Source organism: Psammomys obesus, unplaced genomic scaffold (assembly GCF_907164565.1).
Source record: "Psammomys obesus unplaced genomic scaffold, mPsaObe1.curated_primary_1811, whole genome shotgun sequence".
NCBI classification, from domain to species: Eukaryota; Metazoa; Chordata; class Mammalia; order Rodentia; family Muridae; genus Psammomys; species Psammomys obesus.
In genome coordinates this window covers 1,714,089-1,739,243 of record NW_026596152.1, presented here as the reverse complement: position 1 = coordinate 1,739,243, position 25,155 = coordinate 1,714,089, and the positions used below count along the sequence as shown (strand labels likewise).

General features: G+C 51.0%; 1 protein-coding gene and 1 non-coding gene across 2 annotated transcripts; one reads left to right on the top strand and one right to left on the bottom strand.

Annotated features, from left to right (window-relative positions):
- Nucleotides 1–1,354: 1,354 nt before the first annotated feature.
- Nucleotides 1,355–21,270, bottom strand: Pfas (phosphoribosylformylglycinamidine synthase). The gene is made up of 28 exons (XM_055594301.1): nucleotides 21,203–21,270; nucleotides 18,263–18,439; nucleotides 17,147–17,282; nucleotides 16,520–16,625; nucleotides 15,819–16,008; nucleotides 15,602–15,707; nucleotides 15,159–15,299; nucleotides 14,926–15,050; nucleotides 14,639–14,767; nucleotides 12,384–12,515; nucleotides 12,141–12,269; nucleotides 8,018–8,091; nucleotides 7,750–7,906; nucleotides 7,414–7,475; nucleotides 7,150–7,311; nucleotides 6,779–6,904; nucleotides 6,531–6,662; nucleotides 6,057–6,287; nucleotides 5,726–5,906; nucleotides 5,562–5,645; nucleotides 5,193–5,348; nucleotides 4,889–5,008; nucleotides 4,497–4,642; nucleotides 4,177–4,384; nucleotides 3,984–4,075; nucleotides 3,784–3,898; nucleotides 2,738–3,061; nucleotides 1,355–2,653 (listed from the first exon to the last, which is right to left on the bottom strand). Exons 2-28 carry the CDS (start codon nucleotides 18,402–18,404, stop codon nucleotides 2,343–2,345), a joined length of 4,017 nt encoding a protein of 1,338 aa, XP_055450276.1. The 5' UTR covers nucleotides 18,405–18,439; nucleotides 21,203–21,270; the 3' UTR covers nucleotides 1,355–2,342.
- Nucleotides 10,752–10,855, top strand: LOC129667043 (U6 spliceosomal RNA). The gene has a single exon (XR_008718685.1). It is a non-coding gene; the product is annotated as a U6 spliceosomal RNA (small nuclear RNA).
- Nucleotides 21,271–25,155: the final 3,885 nt, after the last annotated feature.

Here is a 25,155-nt window from a genome sequence, read left to right as displayed (position 1 = left end):
CCCTTTCAGTATGTGGGTTCCAGGGATTGAACTCAAAGCCATTAGGCTTGGCGGTAAATACCTTTACCCACTAAGCCAGCAGTTCTCAACCTGTGGGTCGTGACCTTCTTGAGGGTCAAATGATCCCTTCACAGGGGTCGTTCACAGGGATCATCACAAAACACAGGTATCTAAATTATGCTTTCTAACAGCAAAAAAATTACAGTCATAAAGCAGCACCGAGGGCAGGCTTACAGTTGGTGGTCAACACGGGAAACTGGTCAAGGGCTGCAGCCTGGGACTAGAGCCAGTGCGCTGAGCCACCTTGCCAGCTCAGGTCTAACTATATTTTTACATTTATAATATAAACATTTACACTACACATACATATATATTCATTTATGAGACAGTATGTCCTGGTTAGCCTGGAACTCGCTATGCAGATCAGGCTGCCCCTGAATTTCCAATGATCCACCTGCCTCTGCCTCCTAAGTGCTGGGGTTAAAGGTATGTGCTAGCACCACTGGCAAAATATATATACGCTTGTACATCATCAAAGGGAATGTTCACATGTCCAAAACAGCACATAGGGGCTGGAGGGGTGGCTCAGAGCTTAAGAGCACTGTCTGCTCTTCCAGAGGTCCTGAGTTCAATTTCCAGCAACCACATGGTGGCTCCCGACCATCTATCCTGGGATCTGATGGCCTCTTCTCACATGCATGTGCACTTGCAGATAGGAAACTCACACACATAATATAAATAAATAAATCTCTTAAAAAAAAAATGATACTTAGAAGATCAGACCCCAGGTAGAAGACTGGATTTAAAGATTACTCTCAGCTACATGAGTTCAAGGCCAGCCAGGATAACAGAAGAGTCTCAGAAACACAAACAAAAATTTTAAAACTATTCTGCTTAGGAAACCTTGTTTGCAAAGCTAAAAGGAAAAAGACCTGACCTATGCCCACATCTGTTCCTTTTGGGGTACTGGAGGGAGATCAAATTCAGGGAACCTGCACATAGCAAACAAGTCTCTACCACTCAGATGTACACACAACTGTGACTGAACACCATTTCAGCTCTTTTGGGGATGCCACTTCTGCAGAAGCACAAGTATTCCACCTCCCCCCAAACCCTGACATTTCAGAAATCCCAAACGCCCATCTGTTTTTATAGAAACTCATTCCATCATGATGTAGAGCTTCCCAGGAATATGTGAGTAGAAAGCAAGGGATGATGGGAGATGGCTGTCAACAAAACCAGCCACTTTCCAGGAAACGTGACCTGGGGCCAAAGGATGATCAAAAGCAGGTGTGGCTGGGTGGGTAAAGCGCCTTGCTGTCCCCCTTTCAAGTTGCAACAAATCATAGGCAGCTTATCCTTAAACTTTGCTTTATTCACTGGAAAACGCTTCTCAAGTACCTTTCTTCATTTTTATGAAAAATTACCCAGCTCCTGTTAAGCTTGGTAGTATACGCCAAGTAGCTATTATCCCAATGCAGTTAAGTGTACAATCTCCACTGGGGCACTGCCAGTAGTTGGCACCATCACTGATCAAGGAACAAGAATGAATGAGTGGCTGGGCAGTGGTGGCACACACCTTTAATCCCAGCACTTGGAAGGCAGAGGCAAGCAGATTGCTGAGTACGAGGCCAGCCGGGTCTACAAAGTGAGTTCTAGGACAATCAGGGCTACAAAGAGAAACCCTGCCTTGAGAAAAAAGAATGAATGACAAGAGGTAGTATTCCAATAAGCTAAGGGTCTGCTGTAGGAAGGAAGGTGCCAATGGCTGCTGAATTAGGAGAGAATCAGAAACGTATCTGAGGTAGGCATAGCTCAGCCCCTCAGCATGGCCAGAAGCAAGTCTGTAACAAGTAGCAGAGCACGCCCGAAAAGGAATCCAGAAAGCTGCTCTTTTTAATGAGAGCACTGAGGTTGGGAGGGGCTGGTGTACGCCAGACCAGTGCCAACCACAGTTGCACTCACCGGCAGCTGAAGCTTAGAGAATCTTGAGTTCAGGGCCAGCCTGGGCTACAGATTGAAAGCCTGTCTCAAAAAGCCAAAGAAAGAAAAGGGGACATAAAACCTCATTCAGAGCTCAAAATGAGAGAGGGGAGAAGGTGGTGATGACCACTGGGAAGGGGCACTACAGAACGCCGCCCACCCCTGCTGTGTCAGCTGTCCTTGGAGCCTGAGGCTGCCTGTGGAGATTCGTGTTAAACTCAGGAACCGAGAGCAGCTGCTGCAAAGGCAAGGCTGAAGTGAGCAGATCTTCCCAGCATCTTGGTTCTTGTCTAAGATGCTTTTGGAAATCACATGGCGACACTCCTGAAGGCAGCGGAGAAAGCTGTGGGCCAGGGTGCTCATGCAGCCTCCTCCTGGGTCCAGCTCCAAGCATTGATGAACAGCTGCAGCCAGGGGGAGGTGGCAAGAACATCGAAGGGAGAGGGTCGCCATGCCCACTGCCAGAGCCTCACAGCCCGCTCAGGGTGTGGCATGAGTGCCAGATGGCGGCCATCTTGGGAGCAGACGCCAGCTATGCCCCCTGGAGACCCATTGGGGTTCAAGGGGTACTGCTCTGTGGGATTGCCATCATCGTCTGCCCAGTGCAGAGGAACCAAACCCCTGGCCTTGACCTTTGCTTGGAGTTCAGGAGAGGAAAACGCCATGTAACCTGGGGGTAAAGGAGATAGGATGTGAAAGCCAAGCTTCTTCAGGCCAGACCCAGCCCTCAAACCCTGTCCTGCCCCAGCCTGACCTTCTCCATGGGCACTCCACACAGGCAGCACCGAGCCCTCCATCCCTCGAAGCATCACAGCGGGCCCGGGCTCCACCCGCACGGTGGCCCACCGGGACTCGTATCGCCCAGACAGATTGTGGCGGAGCAGGAGGCCTGGCTGTACTGGTTGGCAGTCGTGGCCTGACTCATCTTGCTCTTCACTGGGGTCACCTCCCACCCAGCCCAGAAGAGCCAGCAGCTGACAGCCATTGCACACGCCGAGGCTGAAGGTGTCTGGCCGCCTACGGAATCGGCCCAGCTCTTGCCTGGCCTGTGGATTGAAGGTCACGGCAGCTGCCCAGCCTAGGAAGAGCAGGCAGGTCAGAGAAAGGTGTAGAAGGCCAGAGAAAAGCAGAAGCAGGAGATGAAGGAAGGCAACAGCCTTCTACTCTAGCGATCAGGTCCTCTCCACAGGCCCTGGGACAAATTTGAGGGAAGAAAGAACTCTATCTGCTTCAGTCAGATAGCCTGACAGGAGATCCATGAATTTCTTTATGTTAAGCCACAATATTTTTTAAAAGATTTATGTAGTTATCTGAGATTCAATAGTGAGATTTCAGTTGAGTGTGGGTAGCTTACACCTGTAAATCTCAATACTTGAAAGGCCAAACGAGGGAGATGGTTTCTAGGGCCACTTTGTGAGTTTGAACAGCCTAGGCTTTGTGAAAGCCTAACTCATCATCATCATGAAAAAAAAAAAAAAAAAAAAGATTTCACACACAGAAGCCTGAACTTTTGGCTTCTTGTAATTAGAAGATATGGTTGTGCTAAAACCATCTTCTCACAGAACAGGACCATGTGAACAAGCTGAAGAGCAGCCAACTGTCAGGATGAGACAGGCCCTCTAGGCCTGCACAGCTCTGGGAAGCCAGCCACCTCATTTCAGATATCCTTGGCGCTTCTGCTGGCCTCTGGTCCTAAACCAAGCTCTCTGCTTGGCTTTGTGGGGGTGGCAAGCCGGCCCCAGCCTGGGCAGAAGGAGCCCAGGAGTGTGGAAGTGAGCACACAGTGGCCTGCACACTGACCTTTGGCAGAGCCCAGGACGTCTGCATAGCTGAAGCCGCCGACAAAGGCCACACCTCGGAATGTGTCCAGCGTGATGGCCCCAGAGCAGAGATCCTGCATGGTCACATCCCACACCTAACAGGACAGGGAGCAAACTGTCAGGTGACACACAGCCAAGGTGAGAATAAGATCGCCAGCTCTGCGAGCCATCAGTATTTACCTCAAACCCAGCCAAGTGAAAGGCATCCGCCATTTCCCGGTCTCCATTACTGCCCTCTTCTCGCAAGATAGCCACTCGGGGGATGGGGCCAGCTGGAAGACAGGCCTCGGTAGAAGACTACCCATCCGCCCCAAAACCCCAAATACCTTCCCCAGGGAAGGGCCAAGCATACCACCTCTGCACACGCACTTACGATGGTTACGGGGCACAGTGGCCACCGGAAAGGTGGGTGGCAGGCAGTAGCTGGGTCCTGTCCGCTCCTTCAGGCCCTGCTTCTCCTGTGTCACACAGCGTGGCTCTGCCTGCAGCAGGTCCAGCTGGAAACTCGTTTCCTCCCAGAGGTCTCTTAACTGTCCAACGGGCTCCTCCAGAACTACAGCCCCATTCACAGACACTCGGACCTGGAGAGGGGAAAGGGATGAAGGGGAAAGGGAGAGAAGGCGCCCATGAAAGTTGTAGAGCGGTATTTGCTGACAGGCTCACATAACACTATATTCTCCTTGGCTTCCTCACCGTGGCCTGAGGCCCAGCCGTGCCTGTGTGGCCCAGTTCCAGACAGTGTAGGCCAGCACCGCGGTACCGCTGCAGCACCCCGGCTACATCTGCCTCCTGTACCTCCAACACCAGGCCTGGCTCCTCGGCAAACAGCACCGGCAGCGCTGGAAGGAGAGTGGGGCTGAGTGAGGACGGCTGGATGCCACCAGGACTCAGGTGGACGGAGTCTGCAGGAGGCCACGGAAGTTGCAGAAACTGTGAGTGCTCTTAGAAGAACATAATTCAGAACATGACAGCAATGGAGGATTCAGCTAAGACTCAGGAGGAAGGGTCAGAGACACAGCATTCTTTATACCAGAAGGTCCACAAGTAAAGAAGGCAGCCCAGGCCTTACACCCCAAGCTCCTCACCCTGGATCCCGGGGGCAGGCACATCCACCTCTATCCCACAATTCCCAGCAAAGGCCATCTCTAGCAGGCAGGTGACAAGCCCTCCATCGCTGACATCATGGCCTGAGCAAATACGGCGGTCTGGAGGAACAGAGATTTCATCCATCTTAGGCTAAGCTTCATAGCTCCACAGCATCTGGTGAGCCAGTGAGTGAGAAGGCAGGCTCTCCCAGAAGAGCCTGACCTGACCCTTAGGTACCCCAGACTCACTGTTGAGGTAGGTGCCTGCCATATGTCTGCTACCACGTACCAGGGGACCACTCACCTTTCAGCAGCCCTTGGGTGATGTGAAAGGCACGCACGAGGTTCTCTGGAAGATCTAGGTCAGGAGGGTGCTCCCCAAGCTGGGAGAAACACTGGGCCAGAGCTGTGCCTCCCAGCCGGTGCTGCCCAGGGCTCAGAGGCACATAGAGCAGATGACCTAAGGAAACAAGGGAGGGGAGAGCAGCTCAAGACCCTGTCTCAAAGCGTTCCCAGCACTGCCAACCGCAGCACACAGTAAGACACCCCCAACTGTCCTAGAAAGCAACACAGCTCAGGGCTGTGATAAGGGGGACCAAGACTCATAACGTAGACCTCAGACTAAGGAGCAAGCTCAGAAGATACACACAAGGAGCAGGAGATGAAGCCATACCTCTCCCTCCGGGGCGCTTGAGGTCTGGGGTCACAGTGGCTGTGATGTCTGGACAGACAGCATACGCTGAAATGACCAGTGACCCTACCAAGCAAGGAGAAATAAGCGAATGAGGTGCCAGCCAGCCCCACAGTGCTTCTCCCTCACAAGGGCCTCATCCTTACCAGGAGCCTGCACGGTCTCAGTGCCAACCCGGGCAGCCATGCTGAGGGAATCCTTGCCACCGTCTACGGCCACGCCGAGTGCTGCCATCACTGTCACCATAGCCTCACAGGCATCGGCCAGTGCTGCACCCTCACCTGGGAGCTTGGCTGCCCACATCCAGTTCCCACTACACTTTACATCCTGGCAACAGTGGGGACATGGACTTGGCATTAGAGAGAGAAGGCGAGGCAGAGCCTGGGAGTTTATGTGCAGAAAATAATGGGAAAGAAGGAGAATGACTGATGGGTGCAGAGGCCTACAACTGCAGGACAGGAGCTACGAAGGACTCACTCGGAGGTCAGTGACCAGAGCGAACACCAGGTTGGTGAGGGCTTCAGACACAGCTAGCCTGGCAGCAACCTTGGGGTCCAGCAGGCTCTTGACTGGCTGTTCTCCCAGGGCTGTGGCGGCCCCTACGAGCTCCTGATGGCTCAGTGCCACAACAGCCACATCAGCCAGAGGGGTCTGCAGCGGCCCGACACACTGCTGTTGGGCCACGAGGCCACCCACAGAGCGATCCACCTATGGAAGCAGATGCAAATGGAAAGAAGGCAAGGGTCAAAGGGGGCTGGCTATGCTCTGAACGGCGAGCAAGAACACACAGAAAGGGGGGGGGGGCAGGGGCAACAGGCCATCAAGAACGGCCTGTTCTCCACCCCACCCCCCATTCTCAGAGCCCAGGGAACCCCAACGGGGAAGAGGACCAGAATGCATGACAGAGAACAATGCAGAAGGCTGAGAAGCCAAGCAGGCTGCAAGGAGGACCTTGTTGGTGAGGTAGCGCTTGCTGGCCACAGCCGGCAGCCTCAGAACCCGGTCCAGAGCCTGGCGCACGCTCAGCTCTGGGGGCAAGGCCAAAGGCTGCAGCACAGGGGGTTTCCTCTGGAGGAAGAACTCCTGAAAGAGAAGAGTGGTCAAATGTAAGCACCTGGGAAGGCTTGACAAACAAGCCAGGAAAAACTAATATGACAGAAAGGCCACTGGCAAACACTCCCCAGCCCTGGCTCACGTACCTTTTGAGGCATCTTTCCCAGAACCCAGTCAAGGTCCAGGTCCACAGGGGTTGGAGGAGGTGTCAGGGGGGCATCTCCCTGGCCACTTTTTCCCACCGGGCACTCACGATCATCCACTAGCATAATCTGTGGACCCCAGGGACAGCCCCCAAAGAAAATGAGACCTTGACCACCAGCAGGATGTGCCTGGAGGGCAGGAAATGCTTCCATCCTGGATGTGGAGCTTCTCTGAGGAGCTCCTCCCTCCCTAACTGTTCCCCATTCCTGTGCCCACTTCCCATTTGAGCTCATTTGCTCCCTCAGCATTTCTCCCCCAAGCCCATGTACTATGAGCACATAGCACCTGCTCTGCATTGCTGGGGCCAACTTACTCTCTTATCTCCAGTGATTGTGCCTACAAAACAAACTGGGCAGCGTTCGCGGGCACTGACACGGCTCAGGAATTCCCGGTCAGAGGGTCTCAGCAGAAGTGCATTTGACTCCTGGTACTCAGCCCCCCAGATTTCCAGCGCATTCAAGGTTGGGTCCCCCAGCTGCAGACAGGCAGTTAAGAAAAAGGGTCAGTGGGCCCTGCCTCACCACACAGTGATGCTAGGAATGGGGGAGGGAGGGTGGCTTCAGGGAGACCTATGGACCTGGAAGCGGCTGGTATAAATGATGGCTCCTGCTGGCTCACTCAGCTCCTTTAGGACATTGCCTGGTGAGAGAATGAGGAAGAGGTGTCAACCTGGTCATGGTCAGCCCCAGGAGAGCAAAGGGAATTTCTGGTCTGCAGAGTAGCACCTAACCCTGGGTGACGCTGCCAGAGCTGCCGCTTCACACTTAATGCCTAGCCACCCCCCCGAGGGTGGAGCCGAGGACGTGGAGAAGACGGCAGAGCTGGTGGGGGGATGCAAATCCTCAATGCTTCTCCCTAAACTGAGTCTGGCCAAAGACGACTAGACCCGGGCCAGTGTCCTGACCCCCCTCACCATTGCCACCAGCACCCTGGTCGTGGAGGCTGCAGATGGGGTTTCCTCCTGGGGCTTCCACACAAGCTCGGATCACACGGTTCATCTTCTGCTCCATTTCTGGGTCTCCACGTTGCACGGCTCCAAAGTCCAGGTCGCTGGTGTTGTCTCCCTGAACCTGAGGAAACATGGGGCACAGCTCACCTCAGGCAGTCTGGGAAGCTCCATCAACACTGACAGCACAGAGGCCTGTGGTGTCCAAGCTGCCTCCTTAACTACCCTCACTTACCTGCACAGACGAAGCAGCTCCACCCCCAACTCCAATCCTGTAGACAGGACCCCCAACCTTTACAACCTCCATGCCTGCAAGGAAGGAAGGATGAACCAGAACCCAGGGAAGCAGCACAAAAGGCCATTAAAGCTAGGCACCATGAACACAGGAGAAGTTGATGTGAGGGAACAGGACCCCAGCGATCCACTAGGTGGGACCATACAACCTACGGAAAACAACGTGACAATAACCCGTATACAGACGGGGCTGGAGACATGGCTCAGTGCTCATGAGCACGGGCTGCTCTTCCTGAAGACCTCGATTCAGTTCTAAGCACCCACAGGGCAACACACAACTGCTTCTAACTCCAGTTCTGGGGGTCTGATGCCCTCCTCTGGCCGTGGTGGGCACTGGTGCACTTACACACAGGGAGGCAAAAACCAGTCATACACATAAAGTAAAGACAAACAACTTGCTTTTTAAAATTAGCAACCCCTATTCTCTAATGGGGAAGATACGTCAGGAAATTCACCTATAGTTTTATCCATGGGCACAGAATCATCTATGTACAACAGTAAAGACTGAGTTAGTTGTCTTAGCTAATACAAGGCCTGTGCACAGACTGCCAGGCAATACTGTTAGGACGGCAATATTCCCCACAACTTATCTGTAGGCTCAACAGTGCCCATCAAAGTCTTTGCTGACCGATGGGTGTGGTGGCGCACGCCTATGATTAAACCCAGCACTCATGGAGGCAGAGGCAGGAGGACCTCTGTGAGTTCAAGGCCCACCTGGTCTATAAATGTGAGTCCAGGACAGCCAAAGCTACACAGAAAAACCCTGTCTTGAAAAGCCAAACAAAACAAAGCAAACAAAAAAGCAAAAGCAAAAAAACCCACAAAAACAAAGGCTTGGAAAGATGGCTCAGTGGTTGAGAGCACTGTCTACTCTTCCAGAGGTCCTGAGTTCAATTTCAGGCAACCACAAGGTGGCTCCCAACCATCTACACTGGGATCCGATGCCCTGTTCTGGCATTCAGGTGTATATGCAGATAGAGTGCTCATATACATTAAAAAAAAAAAAAAAAAAAAGTCTTTGTGTCTTTACTTCCTTTCTCAAAAATTGGGATAACTTGATCCTAAAATTCCTAATATAAAGCTTAAACCACTCATAACAACCTCTTTTTTAATTATTAAAAAAAGAATTCATCAGGCTGAAGAGATGGCTTAGCAGTCAAGATCACTGTCTGCTCTTCAAAAGGACCCAGGGTTCAATTCCCAGCACCCACCCTCACAACTGTCTATAATGTCAGTTCCAAGGGATCTGACACCTCCACACTAATGCACATAAATAAAATTAATAACTTAAAAAAAAAAAGAATGTATCACCAGGCAGTGGTGGTGCACGCCTGCCTTTAGTCCCAGCTCTCAAAAAAATACAAAAGAAAGAAAAAGAGAAAAGGAAGGGAGGGAGAGAGGGAGGGAGGGAGGAAGGAAGGAAGGAAGAAAAGGTGTGTGTGTGTGTGTGTGTCTGTGCGCGCGCGCGCATGTGAATACAAGTGCCCACAGAAGGCAAAGATGTCAGAAGCCTGGAGCTGGATTTGCAGGCCGTCATGAGCCTCCCGACATAGGCGCAAGGGAACCAAACCCAGGTCCTTTGCAAAAATAATACACTCTCTCCAGCCTACACAACAATCTTGGTAAGAACAAAACTGAAAAGCTACCCTCTGCGTTTATTTGTGGTTCTGGGGACACACCCAGAGCTTTGTGTACCATTAGCCAAGTCCCCCCCCACTGAGCCACGTGCTCCTCGCCTTCCACTCCTAGAACTTACGACACAGCTTCAGTAATAACTGCAATGCAGCACTAGCATTAGGAGCAGATACGAACAACTGAACAGATACAACTGTCCAACTCAGAAGTGAACACATGTCTAGTCATATGACCTGGTGGGTGTAGCTAGACACTGAGCCCAAGGCCTTGCACATGCCAGGAAGGGGCTCTACTGCTCAGACACGTGCCCACCACTGCCAAACGAGCTTTCTTTCCTCCCTCCCACTTTGCTCTTTTGAAAAAATGGTCTTGTTTTGTAGCATATGCTAACCTCAAATCAAAGAACCATTCTACTTCAGGTTCCCAACTGCTATAATTATACATGTCACAATAATAGCTGCCAGTTGGCTGCCCAACCCTGAGTGAACCCAGGCCCTAGGCATGCCAGGCAAGTGCCATGCCATTGAGCTATATCCCTAGTCTCCGCCAACTGAATTCTGAATAGACTATGAAGACAATTCAACTAGAAAGAATTTTCTAAAGCAGACCGGTCAACCACGAGTGAAAGAATGAAGTTGGATGCCAACCTCATACAACATACAAAAACAAGCTCAAAATGTGTCTGAAGGCTTATCGCACAATATTCTTCCAAGGAATCTGAATCTGGTACTTGGCAGGCACATTAGGCAGCTCACAACCACCTGCAACTGGAGCTCCACGACATTCAGTGGCCTCTTCTGGCTTCCACAAGCACCCGTGTGCATACGGCACATACACAAACACACACATATTTTTAAATTAAGAACCATATTTATAAAGTCAGATGTGGGGTGTACACCTTTAACCCCAACACCACGGAGACAGAGGCAGGTATGATCTCATTGGGAGTTCTAAGCCAGCCTGGTCTGCATAGGGAATTCTAGCCAACGCTACATAGTGAGACCCTATCTCAAAAACAAAAAAAACAAAAAACAAAGAAAGTACTTGCTTTGGTAGCACATAGTGTAAAACTAGAAAAATCCATAGATTAGCATGGTCCTTGCACAAGGGTGACACGCGAATCTGTGGAGTGCTCTACGTTTTGCCATATACATATATGTGCACGGACGGATGCAACAATTGATAAAGAGGCCATGAATTTGAAAGAAAGCAAAGAGGGGTTTGGAAGGAGGAAAGGAAGGGAGAAATAATACAATTCTAGTAAAACCTCAAGAAATAAAAGTAATAAAAATATTAAGAATAAAGATGTTCTGGGCATGGTGGCGGGGGAGGGGAGGCAGGTGGATCTCTGAGTTCAGCACAGCCAGGACTACAGAGAAAACACCTGTCTCTAACCAAACCAACCCGTGGACCTGTGCACCTAAGCAGGAACAGCACAGGCAGCACCGAGGTGACTGGGTAACTGAGCACACTGTGTGCTGGAAGCATGGGCTCGGGAGCCAGAGGAAGGCGGGTCCCGTCCTAAGCTCACTTTGGGGGTCTGTGTGCATATCTGACAGGGCCCAGCCAGCACAGGCTGGCCTCAAGCCCATACAAAGCAAAGAACGACCTTGAACTTCTAATCCTCCAACTCCTGAGTGCTAGGATTACAGCCAAGTACCACATGGCCTAGTTTAGGCGGCTCTAAAGACCACACCCAAGGCTTTGGTGCATGGTAGCCAGGCTTAGCTCCAGCCCATCCTTTTGAGGCCTGAGCCACACGCCACTAAGCCACCTAGTCGGTCAACAGGACCTAGACCTTTCCCTTTTAAAGACTTAGTTATCATATTTTATGTGTATGAGTATTTATCTGCCTGAGAGTATGAATGTGCATGTGTGTACCTGTGTGACCACAGAGGTCAGATCCCTGGGATTGGAGTGACAGATGGCTGTGAGCCACCATGGTGTGCTGGGAATTAAGTATCGGTCTCTGGGAGAGCCTCAAATGCCCTTAAACTCGGAGCCATCTCTCCAACCCCTTCTTTTTTCTTAATTCTTTTTTTTTTTTTTCCTTAATGGTCTTTCAGAGACTGGGTCTCCCCATGTAGCCCTGGCTGTCCTAGAACTTGCTCTGTAGACCAGGCTGACCTTACAGAAATCACTATCTGTGCCTCCCAAGTGCTGGGATTAAAGGTGTACGCCACCACCTGGCTGTCATTAATTCTTAAATCCTGTGTGTGCTGAAGCATGCAGATACCTGGGTGGCAGTCAGGACAACCTCAGTTGTCAGTGTTCTCCTCCCATCATGAGTTCCAGACACTGAACTCGGGTCATCAGGCTTGCTTGCCAAGTGTCTTTACCCACTGGTCTGGGACTCTGACTTTAACCAAGGCCCTGAACACAGTACCCAGCACACAACTCTGTTGGGTGCGAAGGGTGGCGGCGCTTACCCGGCTCTGGGCGCCCTTTGCCCACATGCCTGTCTTCCATGGACCCAATGCCCCCACTGAACATGATGGGCTTGATCCACTCGCGCCGCTGGCCGCCTGGAAGCTGCAGACCCAGAGATCGGGCAAAGCCTGGGTGGAAGTGAAGAGCTTAGTCCCGCAGGATCTGCAGCACCACAGCCCCTGGGTCTCGCCACGCCCATGAGACCCTCCGCAGTGCCTGTTACGCCTTACACCCCGGCTCACCGGCCAGTACTGGCTCTCCAAACTTGTTGCCATAGTCAGATGCTCCATTACTGGCCTCAATAGCGACTTCCAAAGGCCTTGCAAAGTTTGCAGGGTACTGGAAGCTTGGATCCTCCCAGGGCAGAGAATAACCTGAGGTGGGAAGATACTCAATACAGTATAAAAATGGGAGGTAGCGCAGTAACCTAGCTATACACAGGCACTGGGTTTGATCCCCAGCAGTGAAAGAAAACAGTGGGAGACAGAGGACACACCTTCAGAGAAGGCTCTAGGCCACTGAAGCTGCCCACCCACGCGGCTGTGATTGAGGGGTGTAAAGCATGCAGTCGGCCACTGGCTTGCTGCCCATCTCCAATACCAGCCTTTCCTTGTCTCATCAGAGAACTTCTGTTACTTTTTTGAGGCAGACTCTATGTACCCTTGGTGGCCTGGAACTCACAGAGATAGCCCTGCTTTCTAGAGCGCTGGGATTAAAACCTTGTGTCACAGCAGAGCGCACTGATGCTACTTTTATCCTCTAGTAGTGCTAGTTATCCCCTGGAGCCTTTCGTATGCTAAGACCCGCACCACGCAGCCACACACACCGCAGCCCTTGAATCAGACTGCTTGAGAGCTCCCCATGATGTGTGTGCACTCGCATGTGCACGTTCCTATAGGGGACCATGGACACAAGAGGGGGATACTGCATCCTATGGAGCCAGAGCTGCAAGCCATTTTGAACCAGCAGATGCAGGTCTTAGGAACTTAACTCAGGTTCCCTCCAAGAAAAGCATAAATGGCTAGGCATGCATTCCCTTAATCCCAGCACTTCAGAGGTAGAAGCAAGTTGACCTTGTTCAATTCTAGGCTGTGCAGCGCAACTGTCTCAAAAAATAAAAATAAAAATAAAGGGTAGTCTGGCGCATGCCTGTCATCTCCGCACTTTGGAAGGCAGAACTCTGCTGAGTTCCAGGACAGCCAAGGCTACAAAGAGACACCCTGCCTCAAAATAAATTAAAGAAGGAAAAAGAGTAGTCTTTTCATCTCCCTTTTCAAAAATTTATTTTTATATACGTGTGTGTGTATGTATATGTGCACATGTGAGAGCAGGAAACCAGAGTTCAGGGGAGGGCATCAAGTCAGCCTCAAACTCTTCCAGACAGGGTTTCTCTGTGTAGCCTTTGCTGTCCTGAAACTCACTCTGTAGACCAGGCTGGCCTTGAACTTAAGACATCCACCTGCCTCTGCCTCCTGAGTGTTGGGATTAAATGTGTTACCACACCCAATATCTTCTTTTTAAAAAAGATCATCATTTTCTAAAATGATGTGGATATGTGGGTGCCTGCAGAGGCCAGGTGTATTGGATCCCCACCTGCGGCTGGAGTTACACAGGCAGCTGTGAACCAACCACCCAAAAAGGGTACTGGGAACCAAACTCAAGTCCCCTGCAAGCGCAGCACACTGAATTACTGACCCACTTCTCCAGCCCCTGTTGTGTAAGTTTCCTCCTCCACCCCAGAGAAGTCCTTTAAGTAGAAATGTAAACAACCCAAAGTAGCTTCAGAAAGTCCGGGAAACTGACTGGATCCACTAGGCCCCTCCCACACAGGGTAAGCAATAACAGATGAGAGTCCTTCCAAGACTAAATGGGCCAAGCTCAAAGAAGATTCTGAGGCCAGACCAGCTGCCTAGAAGAATCAGAAACCAGATGAGCTGTCTGGAAGAGGTTTAGACCAGAGCCACTTGGAAAGGACACTCTCCACCTGCTGAGCTGCCTGTGGGCTCCAGGCTTCCCAGCTTTTCCACTCATGTCATCCATGCTGGGCGGGCTTTGGTGATGTCGCTGTCTGAGTCATTTCTGCTCCTGTGAGTGACCCCTCATTTACACTCTTGGTTCACCAAGTTGGACTACGGTGGTGTCCGTACTTGGGTCTGCTGAGAGGTGAGTAGGCATGTGTGCTTTGTGTCCCCAAGAAGATTTGTCACATACAGCCCCTCAGTCTCTTATGGTTGTCTAAGATTTGGTGGGCAAGTATTGATCATAAGGTCACCTGGTCTCACATTTCCTTACTGAGTGGACGCTGGTGTCTGAAGAAAATTGTAGGTCTTCAGAGCCACTGTGGTGGCCTCCCCAACACACTGCTCACACTTGTGGTCGGCAAAGAGGACTAGTCTGAGGCTCTCCCTCCCAAAACATCCCCAGGAGACCCAGAGCCGAGAGCCGTGCTTGCCAGGATGAAGAGTCTGGAGGGGGGAGGGAGAGGGCAAGATCGAACCTGGGATGTGCAGGCTGCCAAAGCAATAGCCAGCAGTGCCGGCCACCACATGGGCTCCGCGGCCCGTGCACTGGACATCTCGGATGCGGCCGCCTGTGCCTGTGGTTGCCCCGCTGAAGGGGGCCACTCCTGCAAAGAGGAAGCAAAGGAGATACAGGTGACAGAGATAAACCCGTCCATAATGCCCTCCATGAAAGCAAGAACAACTCGGGCTCAGCCACAAGGCCTAGGACCCCTGTGCCCTCTTACTCTCTAAACTCACTTATCTATACTGGAACCCAACTCACCCGTGGGGAAGTTATGTGTCTCCGCCGTGAAGACAACGTGTCTAAGTCCCTGCTGTTGCCGGAAGCAGCTTGGTCGGGTAGGGTCCTCTGGCTGGAGGAACCGGACTTCCTTCCCCTGGATTGCACTATGGACACAGTCATTCTATACTGTTTCCCCCAAGAGCCATGCCAATCCAACAGGTCCAAAGCCTCCCTTTTCTCCCAAGACCCCATTAGCCTAGGGCATAGCCAACCTGCTGTTGTCACAGAACTTGAGGACATTGTTAGGGTTTGAGGATGCCTGAGTGCTCATGATGGATTCAAACAAGGAATGTGCAAGCTTCTTTCCATCCACATGGAGCTGGCCCTTGAAGAACCAGTGTCGGCTGTGCTCACTGCAGGAGTGACAGAGAGAAGGTACAGAGTGGGTCACTCTTCAGGGCTGCATCTCCTCAGCAGCACTCAGCCAATTCATACTGAGGTCAGGCGTCAAAGCACATTCCAGAAAATCACGACGTGTTCTGCCACTGTGGCTTGTTTAGAACCAAAGGTAAAAGCAAGATTTAACAGTACATTCCAAGAAGGGTAAGGAGGCCAGAGCCTCGAGAAACATGGGGAGAGTGCAGAAGGTGAGTTTCTGTGGTATTCCCCTCCAGCCTCTGGGGCCAACCCAGCAGACAACGGCACTCCCCCTCACCTATTGGACTGAGCCAGGTCAAAGGCCTCCACTGTACTGGGGTTCCGCTGTAGTTGTTGGAAGCGCTTGGTGTAGAAATCCAGGTCCCAGGAGTCAAGAGCCAAACCTGGGAGACAAACCCTGGAGAGCTGACAACATGCCTCAGGCCACCATGGTCTGTGTCTCCCGAGGATCCACGCCAGGCCCTTCCCCTTGTGTCCCGCGGACTCCTGCTCACCTAGCTCCTGGTTGGCCTTCTCCAGGGCAGATCGACCCTCTGCTAGGATGTTGATGGAGCCATTGAGCGGGGCTGGGACGCTTTGAGGGGAGAAGCTCTGGATGGGCTCGGGGTAGTGCTGCTCTGTCATCCGGTCATGCAAGGCAGCCAGAGAAATGGCTTCCATTTCAGCTGTGGGGTGGTTGGCAAACTAGCGGGAAGACACATACACATGAAGACAACAGACAAACTAGCGGGAAGACACATACATATAAAGACAATAGATGGAGTTGAAGAACAGAGAGAAAGCACTCACTTCTGGACCTCCAACTTATTGACCCCACTACCACCAAAGAGCACCATTTTCCCATTCTAGTGCAGACATCAAGGCCAGGGTTTGTATATACTAGGGAAATAACCTCCTGCTGAGCTATTCCTACTCAGACCCACAGAGCATCTTTGTTCATACTAAGGGGGAAAAAAAACACAAAAATTCCTCTTCTGGACATGAACGTGTGCCAGATGCACAGAGCAGTCTGAAGTCTAGCTGGTTCATTACCCTTCAGCCAGGCACCATCAAGCAGCAAACAGCCTCCCAAGCACACAGGGCAGGCCTGCAGCCAAGAGCGTTCCCCTGCTTCTCCCGTGACTTTGCTAGAACTTAGGACCTAACCTCTGGGCCGCCTGCTCCTCGACTTCCCAGCACAATGCCCACACCTCACCGAAAGCCGGTAGCGCCGGGTGCTCTCTACCCGATCCACGGCTCTCAGCCCAGCAGCCTGGCACACAGAAACAATGTTGGTGGAGACTGGAGTGGAGAAGTTCAGCCTGAGGAAAGAGTCACAGAGTCATGAGACCTTGGAAAGCATCAGCTGGGAGGATGGACCTTGCCCACTGCTGTCTACCCAACACACACTACTAGCCCTTCACCACTGGCCTCCTGCCTCAGCCTGGGTGCCACGGAAACCCGCTTTTAAAAACTGATCAGAGGCTGGAAAGATGGCTCAGTGGTTAAGAGAGGACACTGCTCCTCAAGAGGACCCAAGTTTGGTTCCTTGCACCCATGTTAGGAGGCTCACAACTGCCTGAAACGCTAGCTCTAGTGGGGCCCACGCCTCCAGCCTCTGCAGGCCCCTGCCCTCGGGTGCATGGTGCACGTGCCCTACAGAAACCCGGTATGGGAAACTTAGCAAGATCAAGACTCAAAAGAAAAGCTCTTCCACGGTACAGTGCTTTCTCAGGTGCAGTAAGTCCTACGGCCAACCCTAAGGAACAAAGAGAAACCACCACAGTTTCATCTTCTCATGTGCCTTGGAACACGGGAGCAAGTTGCCCAGAATGCCACATACCTGGGTCCCACCTCCAGCAACAAGTCATTGGAGCCAGGAACGAGCCAGGACTCCTGAGCCACATCATTCACCAACAGAGGGCAGCCAAACAGCCACATCAACTTCTTCATGTCCTCAGCCCCTGGCGGGGTCTTGGCTGCAGAAAGGACAAGAGCACCTCAAGACACCGCCTCATGTACCGATCCCCTCCTTTAAGAAGCAACACCCAGCGAAGGGCATGGTGGCCCGCGCCTTTAGTCTCAGACTCAGGAGACAGGTACAGGAGGATCTCTGTGAGTTCTAGGCCAGCCTGGTCTACAGGCAGCCAGGACTAGACAGATCTACAACAAATTAATTAACTAAAAGCAAGACAACAACAACAAACAGAATCCAACAGCTAGGGGATGAGATGGACTCAGCAGTGAAAAGAACCGGCTGCTCTTGCCGAGGACCTGGGCTGGATTCCCAGCACTCACATGGCGGCTCACAACCATCTGTATCTCCAGCTCCAGGGAATCCACACACTCTTGGGGCCTCTACAACACCAGGCACACAGGGTACACAGACAAGCAGGTAAAATACAAACACAACCAAAGTATCTGCAGCCATTTCTGACAACCCGAGTACGATCCAAGGGAGCCAAATGGTGGAAGAGTCATCTTACTTCCACACCTGAGGGCCTGTACAGACACACACAGACACGCACACAAGTGCATGCACACAAAAGAAAATCAAACAGGAAGTTAGAGAGACGGCTTAGGTTAGTATCCCAGCCTGCTCTTAGAGAAGACCCAGAGTCCCAGCACCCACATCAGAAGGTCGCTTCTATCCCTAGCTCCTGGGGATCCAAAGCTGCTTCTGCATTCTTACACTTGTGTGCACATGCACACACAGATACATACATACATGCGCAATCACAAATAATGTATTAAAAACAAAACAAAAAAAATCTAACATCAGACAGCAGGGGAGAGGAGCCAAGCCAATGGGGCGGCACTCGGAGGCGAGGGCAGCAGAGTCAGGAGTTTAAGGTTGTCCCCGCCACAGACATAGTTCGGGACCAGTCCTGGCTATGTGACACTCGGACTCAAGCAACCAAGAAAACAAGACACAACTCAAAGCCGACACTGGCCCAACCTGCCCAGTGCACGTTGTAGCACAGCTCCGTCTCCACACCCAGAAGCTGTGGCAGTTTCTCTCGCAGCTTCCGAAGAACACGCTCAGAGGCTGCACCCTTGTGGCCAAAGGGGCGGACGTAGAAGTGAAGGACGGGGGCCATTTCTGCAGGTGACCTTCCAGGGACCAATTAAGTTCCTAAAAAAAAAGTTTTCAAGTTCCACCAACAGCCTGGACACTGGAGATAGAGAAGGGCATCAGAAAAAGGTAACCCCGGTGATCTTTTTTTTTTTTTTCCAAATCCTGCAAAATGTAGGCTTTTTAGGCTGGGAGAGCATGATTCAGCAGTACAACCATTTCTTAGCCCTGGGCACAACCTCCAGACATGAAAACACACCCATCATTGGGTATTCAAAATGTGGGGAAGGGGCATGTAGGCGCTTCCTTAGAACCCAGGCAAGGTCTCAAAGAATGCTACTCTGAACAGATAGATCAGACAATTTCAAGTCAGTGGGCTGACACTAAGGGAGAGGGACAGCAACCTGACAGTTTGGCATTAGGAAAATTGAACTGAACTGCCTACATTCATATGCGGAAGCCCTAATTCCCAATATGACAATATTCGCACAGGGGTCCTTAGGAGTATGAGGGTGATACCCTAATGAATGGGATTAGTGTCCTTTAAGCTAGATGTTGGTTCTAGACCCAAGACAAGGGGCTGAGATGCATATTTAACATACCAAAGCAGACCAGCCTCCAGGTTCTCCAAGTATACCCTTGGTCCCTCCCTCCCTGTCACAGGGCATGGCTGGCAGGCTCTGCCCTCTGCCCAGGAGCTGGGCTTCCCTCCCTCTTCCTGCATTTTCTCTCTCCCTGCCTGCACACTCCTCTTGCTCCTCCTCTCTGTCCCTCCCCATGGCGACTTCCTTGGCCTCCTTCTTTGGGATCAGTGAATCCATCCAAGAGCTGCACCCAATAAACTCGACTTTATGCTTCAATCTGACTTGAACTAGCTCACTTTGTCACTGGAGAAAGCCTATTTCTAGAGAGTTAGGTCTCTTCTACCATACACAAATGCAAGGTCAGGGTGAAATCTGAAGTGTTTCTACAAGAAAATGACTGTAAGAAGGAACCAAACTGAAGCCATTTTGAATAAAACTTCCATTTTGAATAGGGGTCAAAAAAAGATTTAAGTTCCCAAGACCTTCCTGGGTGACCGACATCCTGAATAACCAACCAATGGGACCAGGATAAGTGAACCACAAAGACATGTTCCTAAGGAAGTCCCCTGTCTCTAAATCCTGATTGGTGGGAAAATGTAACTGTAACTTGGCATAGATGCTTGTGGATTTGAGGCTTAAAAACTGTTATTTTGGCTTGGGTTGCAGTTCAGCTCCCGAGTCTGATCTATGGCCCTCAGCAGTCAGTAATGGCCTGAATATAATAAATTTTTGTGATCTACTTAAATACTTACTAAGATAAATGTTTGCCAGTTGGTGGTAGCACATGCCTTTAATACCAGCACTAGGGAGGTTGACGTAGGCGGATCTCTGTAAGTTTAAGGCCAGCCTGGTCTACAGATGAGTTCCAGGATAGCCAAGGCTAAAACAGGGAAACCCTTTCCCGAAAAACCAAACCAAAACCAAAAGATGAACATTATAATCCAGTCAGCTCCCGAGTCTATGCTGTTGACCCTGACGCCTAATTCAAATAGAGATCTTGCTTTGCTGGACTTTGTGACCACTTGGGTTTTGGATTTTCGGACATCAATGTGCCCATGCTGGCACTCTGATCTCCGATATCCGACCCCTGGAACTATGAGGAGTTCTGTGGTTCATGAGCCACACAGTGTACAGCACTTTGTTACAGCAGTATCTAAGGCACACTTCTGGAGGATGAAGATGGACTAAACCTGGTGCTGGCATCAAGTAGCAGACCCCCTGACTCACTGTTTTCAAAATATCCAAAGCCTGATAGAGTCCTTTCTAACCTCTGACACCGTGTCTCAGCAGGAACACGCCTTTCCTCACCAACTTTATGTCTCTCTCTTCAAGATCAGCACATCACCCCAACCCTGGGATATTCTCACTGTCCAGTGCTCACAACATCTGCCTTCAAGAAAGCTCACTCAGAGCTCTAACCTGCACTATTCATTTCAGCCCACACACTGGCTCACAGGGAAGCAGGAAGGAAAGTTTTACTATTGCTTATCTCTACTTGTATGACTTAACTCATTCAAAACTGAATTTTGCACACACCTTTAATTTCAGCAACCTGGAGGCAAACACAAGTGGATCACTGAGTTCAAGGCCAGCCTGGTCTACAGAGTTCCAGAGAAACCCTAAAAAAGCCAAAAAACAAACAAAAGCAAAACGGGGTCTCTTTTAGCCCAGGGTGACCTCTCACTCACTGTGTAACTGAAGATGACCTTGAATTTCTAATCCTCCTACTCCCGCAAGCCTCTCGAGAGCTTTAATTTCAGATGCTCTTCACAACACCTGGCTGATAAGGTCGTAGGACTCGAACCCAGGGCCCCAGGCCGGGCAAACATTCTAGAGCTACACCTCCAGCCCTCTGGACTTTTAAATTAAGATTTTCGCCTTCCATTCCCAGCAAAAGCTAAGGTCCAGGAATAACGGGACCGGGTTTTACTTCGGGGCTGTATTCCCAACGGCTGGTATGGTGCCTGATACAAGGCAGGCGGCCGACACGTCTCCTGACGGACGGACGGACGGACGGGACTGTGAAAGGAGGCTATTTCAACCCGGCCGGCCACCTCCACCGAGGGTCCGCGGGACACGTGCTCCGGCGGACGGATGCTCTACCTCCGGCCCGCGGGCCCACGTGGACCCGCCCCGGCCCCACGGGGACACCGACGCAGCCCGGCCCCGGTTCGAGTGCGTGATCATCGGAACCGCACCGGGGAGCGAACTCAGGGAGGGACGCGCAAGCTCTACTCACGGGAAGCCGTCCGGGCGGCGCCACAGCTCCACGAAGCTTGGCGCGCTTTGCGTCATCCGCGAGCGCCGGAGTCCTGCTTCTGCGACCCCGGGCGACCACGCCCCTTGCGGGCGGGGCCTCCGCGCACTCCCCCGCGTGATTTGGGTCCTCCCGAGTCTGTCTTCTTCTTTTTCTTTCTGTCTTCTTTCCTTCTTCTTTAATGAATGAGTTCAGGGAAACACAGCAAGGATTTTTTTCCCTCTTAAATGTTTGCCGTGCTGGGACCTGAACCTAGAGCGTTAGCGGTTCTCAACCTTCCTCATGCCGCACCCCTTTAATACAGTTCCTCCTGTTGACCTCCAAGGATAGAATATTTTTGCTGCTACTTCGTAACTACAAAGTAAATAAACATCTGCGTTTTCCCATGGCCTTAGGTGACCCCTGTGAAAGGGTTCTTTGACTCCAAAGAGGTCGCGACCCACAAGTTGAGAGCCTCTGACTTGGAGCCTTGCGAGTGCTAAGCACGGAATTCTCTCATTGGCTGTATTAGCTGTGCCACCGCGGAGGGACAGTGTCGTGGACAGAAAGCTCAGGTGTGAAAGCATCTGTTCACACCTTGCAGCCGCAGCCAGGAAGCAGAGATGCATGCTGCTGTCCTCCCGGCTCCGTTTTATTAAGTCCGGGCTTCGGGCCTCGTGAAATTGCGTAGCAATTGCGCTTCCCACCTCTTCATGTATCTGGAAACGTCCTAATGTAGAGGATCAGAAATTTGTCTCCAGTGATTCAAAATCTTCTCAAGTTCATAGTCAAGATTAACCTGTACACCCCTCTTAAAAAAGAAAGAAAGAAAGAAAGAAAGAACGAAAGAAAGAACGAGGGGGTGAGGTGGAGCTGGAGAGATGGCCAGCAGTTAAGAGCAGCGGCTGTTTTCCCAGAGGGCCCAGGTTCCATTCTCTTAAGCCAATACAATAATTTATTTTAATTTTATGTTTATTGGTGGTTTGCCTGCATGTCTGTTTGAAGGTGTCAGAAGCTCTAGAGCTGGAGTTGCAGATGTGAGCTGCCATGTGGGTGCTGGGAATTGAACCCTGGTTCTCTGGAAGAGCATCCAGTTCTCTTAACCACTGAGCCATCCCTCCAGCCCCCCCCCCCCCCCCCCAGGTTCCATTTCCACAATTTATTGGCTCACAACTGTCTGCAACTCTAGTTTCAGGGGATTAGACACTCTCTTCTGGCTTCTCTGGGCACCAGGCACAGTGCACAGAAATATATCCTGGCAAAACACTTAAAATAATAAAATAAATAAATCTTTAAAAAACAACAAACCAGCCGGGGCTCCATGAGAAACCCTGTCTGAAAAAATGAACGGTTTGGAAACATTTATTAAGCATCCCAGTAGGTGGCACTCTTTGATGCTTAATATTTTTAGCATATATGGCAAGTTTGCTGTTGTATAGCTGTTTCCTTCAGAATTCAACAGTCTAAACTGAAGGGAGGCTCATGAAACTAACAAGAAGCTCATTAGAGTCACAAGGCATCTCTGAGTTTATGTAAGTCGTAAGCAATCGCTGGGGGAACGGAAAATGCACAGGGGCTTCAGTAACACATTCCTCACACACGTCAGCCATGCTGGGTGGACCTCTTGCTAATTTAACACAACTGCTTCTACAATAGCTCTAATAACTTCACTGGCTCACCAGCCGGACCTGCCTTCTCTCTCTGTGATGACGAGAAATAGACTCCAGCAAAAATCCTGCGAGGCTTGTTATCCCAACAGGGACTGACAGAATCAAAGATGAGTCTTCCAACAGCCTTGCTTCCTGTTCACCCTAACGGTTGATGTACCTTGGTAGGACCCAAAAAGTCTTGGCTGTTCAATTCCCTCTGGTTCACACCTGGGAAAATCCTCAAAAGTTGGTCTAGCCAGATGGTCTCCTGCCCTCCCCTCCCCCTTCTTCAGCCATCTTGGAGAACATAACCATTCATCATCAGGCCCCTCGCTTCTGAGAACATCTGTCTTCCGTAGCTGTCCTAGTCTGAGTTTCTATTTCTGTGACGAAAATATCATGACCAAAAACCAAGTTGGAGAAGAAAGGGTTTTACTCAGTTTACACTCCCATATCTGTTCACAGCTGCAGTCTTACCCCGGAGGGTGAAGGAGCTCCCGGCGCTGCAGGCAGGCAGCTGGGGGCGCCTTGTCTCTCTCCTTCTACCATGCTGCAGCGACCTGTCCCGCCGCCAACATTAACGTTACCTGAGGCTCAGGTCACACCCGTGGGATGGTGGGGCCGATCCGGTAATACTGTCAGTGTCGCTGTAGTCTAAAGCCATCTTTTCTGTCTACGATCCATCAAAGGTGAACCCCAGGTTACAGGGCACGTTGTCATAGACAGAATAAATGGAGGGATTCTGCCAGAGACGGGGAAATGCGGGAAGCAAAGGAATGATTAATTTTGATAGGTGTCCTGGTAAGGAGGCCAGCGTAGCTGCAGTAGAGTAAGAGAGGCTTCAACATCGGAGAGGGATTTCTTGGTTTGGAGAAAAGAGAAAAAGTACACACCTCTGACATAATATGGGGAATAACTTTGATGAAACATTTAGGGTTTTTTTTATTTGTTTTTGTTTTTCCAGACAGGATTTCTATGTGTAGCTCTGGTTGTCCTGGAACTTGCTGCGTAGACCAGGGCAGCCTTGAACTCACAAAGCTGTCTGCCTCTGTCTCCCAAGTGCTGGGATTAAAGGTGTGCACTGCCACACCCGGCTGAAACATTCAGTTTATGTTCGATGGTTTTGTGGGGTTTGTTTGGTTTTGTTAGATGCAGGTGATCTTGTAACGGGGCTCCTGGTCCTCCTGTGTCCACCAGTGCTGATGACAGCGCCCACAATCGTACCAGCTCATAGTCGGAGACAAAGCTTTCACTGTCTGGCCTAAGCTGTCCTGCTCGTCTTCTGCCTCCGCCCCCTCAGTAGCTGAAACTACAGGCACATACCCCCACACCGGCTCCAAAATTTTATCTTATAAAGAACTTATGCGCCTGTCGTGGGGACGCAAGCCTGCAATCTCAGCCCCTGGGAAGAGAAGACAGGAGGATCAGGGGGTTCCTCTCACCCTTGGCCAATTAGCAAACTCAAGATCCAGTAAGGGGTTCAATGACAACACCTGACTCAAAACAGTAACAAAACCAACAGAAACAGACAAAAAACTTCCACAACTTGTTATTGCAGGAGGTGCTAATTATTGACCTAGGAGGCTCCATTTTGTTTTTAAGTGGACGCTGGATTTTTGTTTGTTTCCTTTTTTCCCTTCCTTATGAAGCTCCTGGGTTTTTCTTCCATTTGATTACTTTGAACTTCAGAAACAAGAGCCCTGCCGGATGAACATCTTAAAAGAAAGTAATAAAAGTACCTCTTAGACAACAGGCTATCTTATGCTACATCTTTCCAGTTGGGGCTATGCCATTCGGGTTGGCCAACCTTTCTATCTATGAACGCTCAAAGGTGTTGCCCTAGCTCCTCCTCCATCGCCACACTGCATCTTTCATGAGGTAAGAAACAGTTTGCGTCAAAGTGAAGTTGAATGAAGGGCTACAGTAATTTGTAGGTTTAATACTTTGTTGTTGTTTTATGTTGCTCAGGCTGGCTTTAAACTCATGACACCATGAAGATCCTCCTGCCTCGGCCGCCTGAATGCTGTGATTGCAGGCACCACCACACCTGGCTCCGCATCTTTCTTTCTTTTCATGTGTACGAGCGTTTGGCCGGCATGCGTGTGTGCGCGCCACACCTGCGCAGCTGCTCTGGGAGGCCGAGAGGCTTTGGGTCGCCCATATTACTCACATTCTGTAGACTTTGCCCGTCTTCCCGTCACTCTCCCTGTCTGAGGTGGAGGCGGGTTTTGTTGTTGTTTTCAAAGCCTGTGCCCGGAGCCGGGACTGCTTCGTGACGTCACAAGCTCCCTCCCGTGAGCCCTCGCG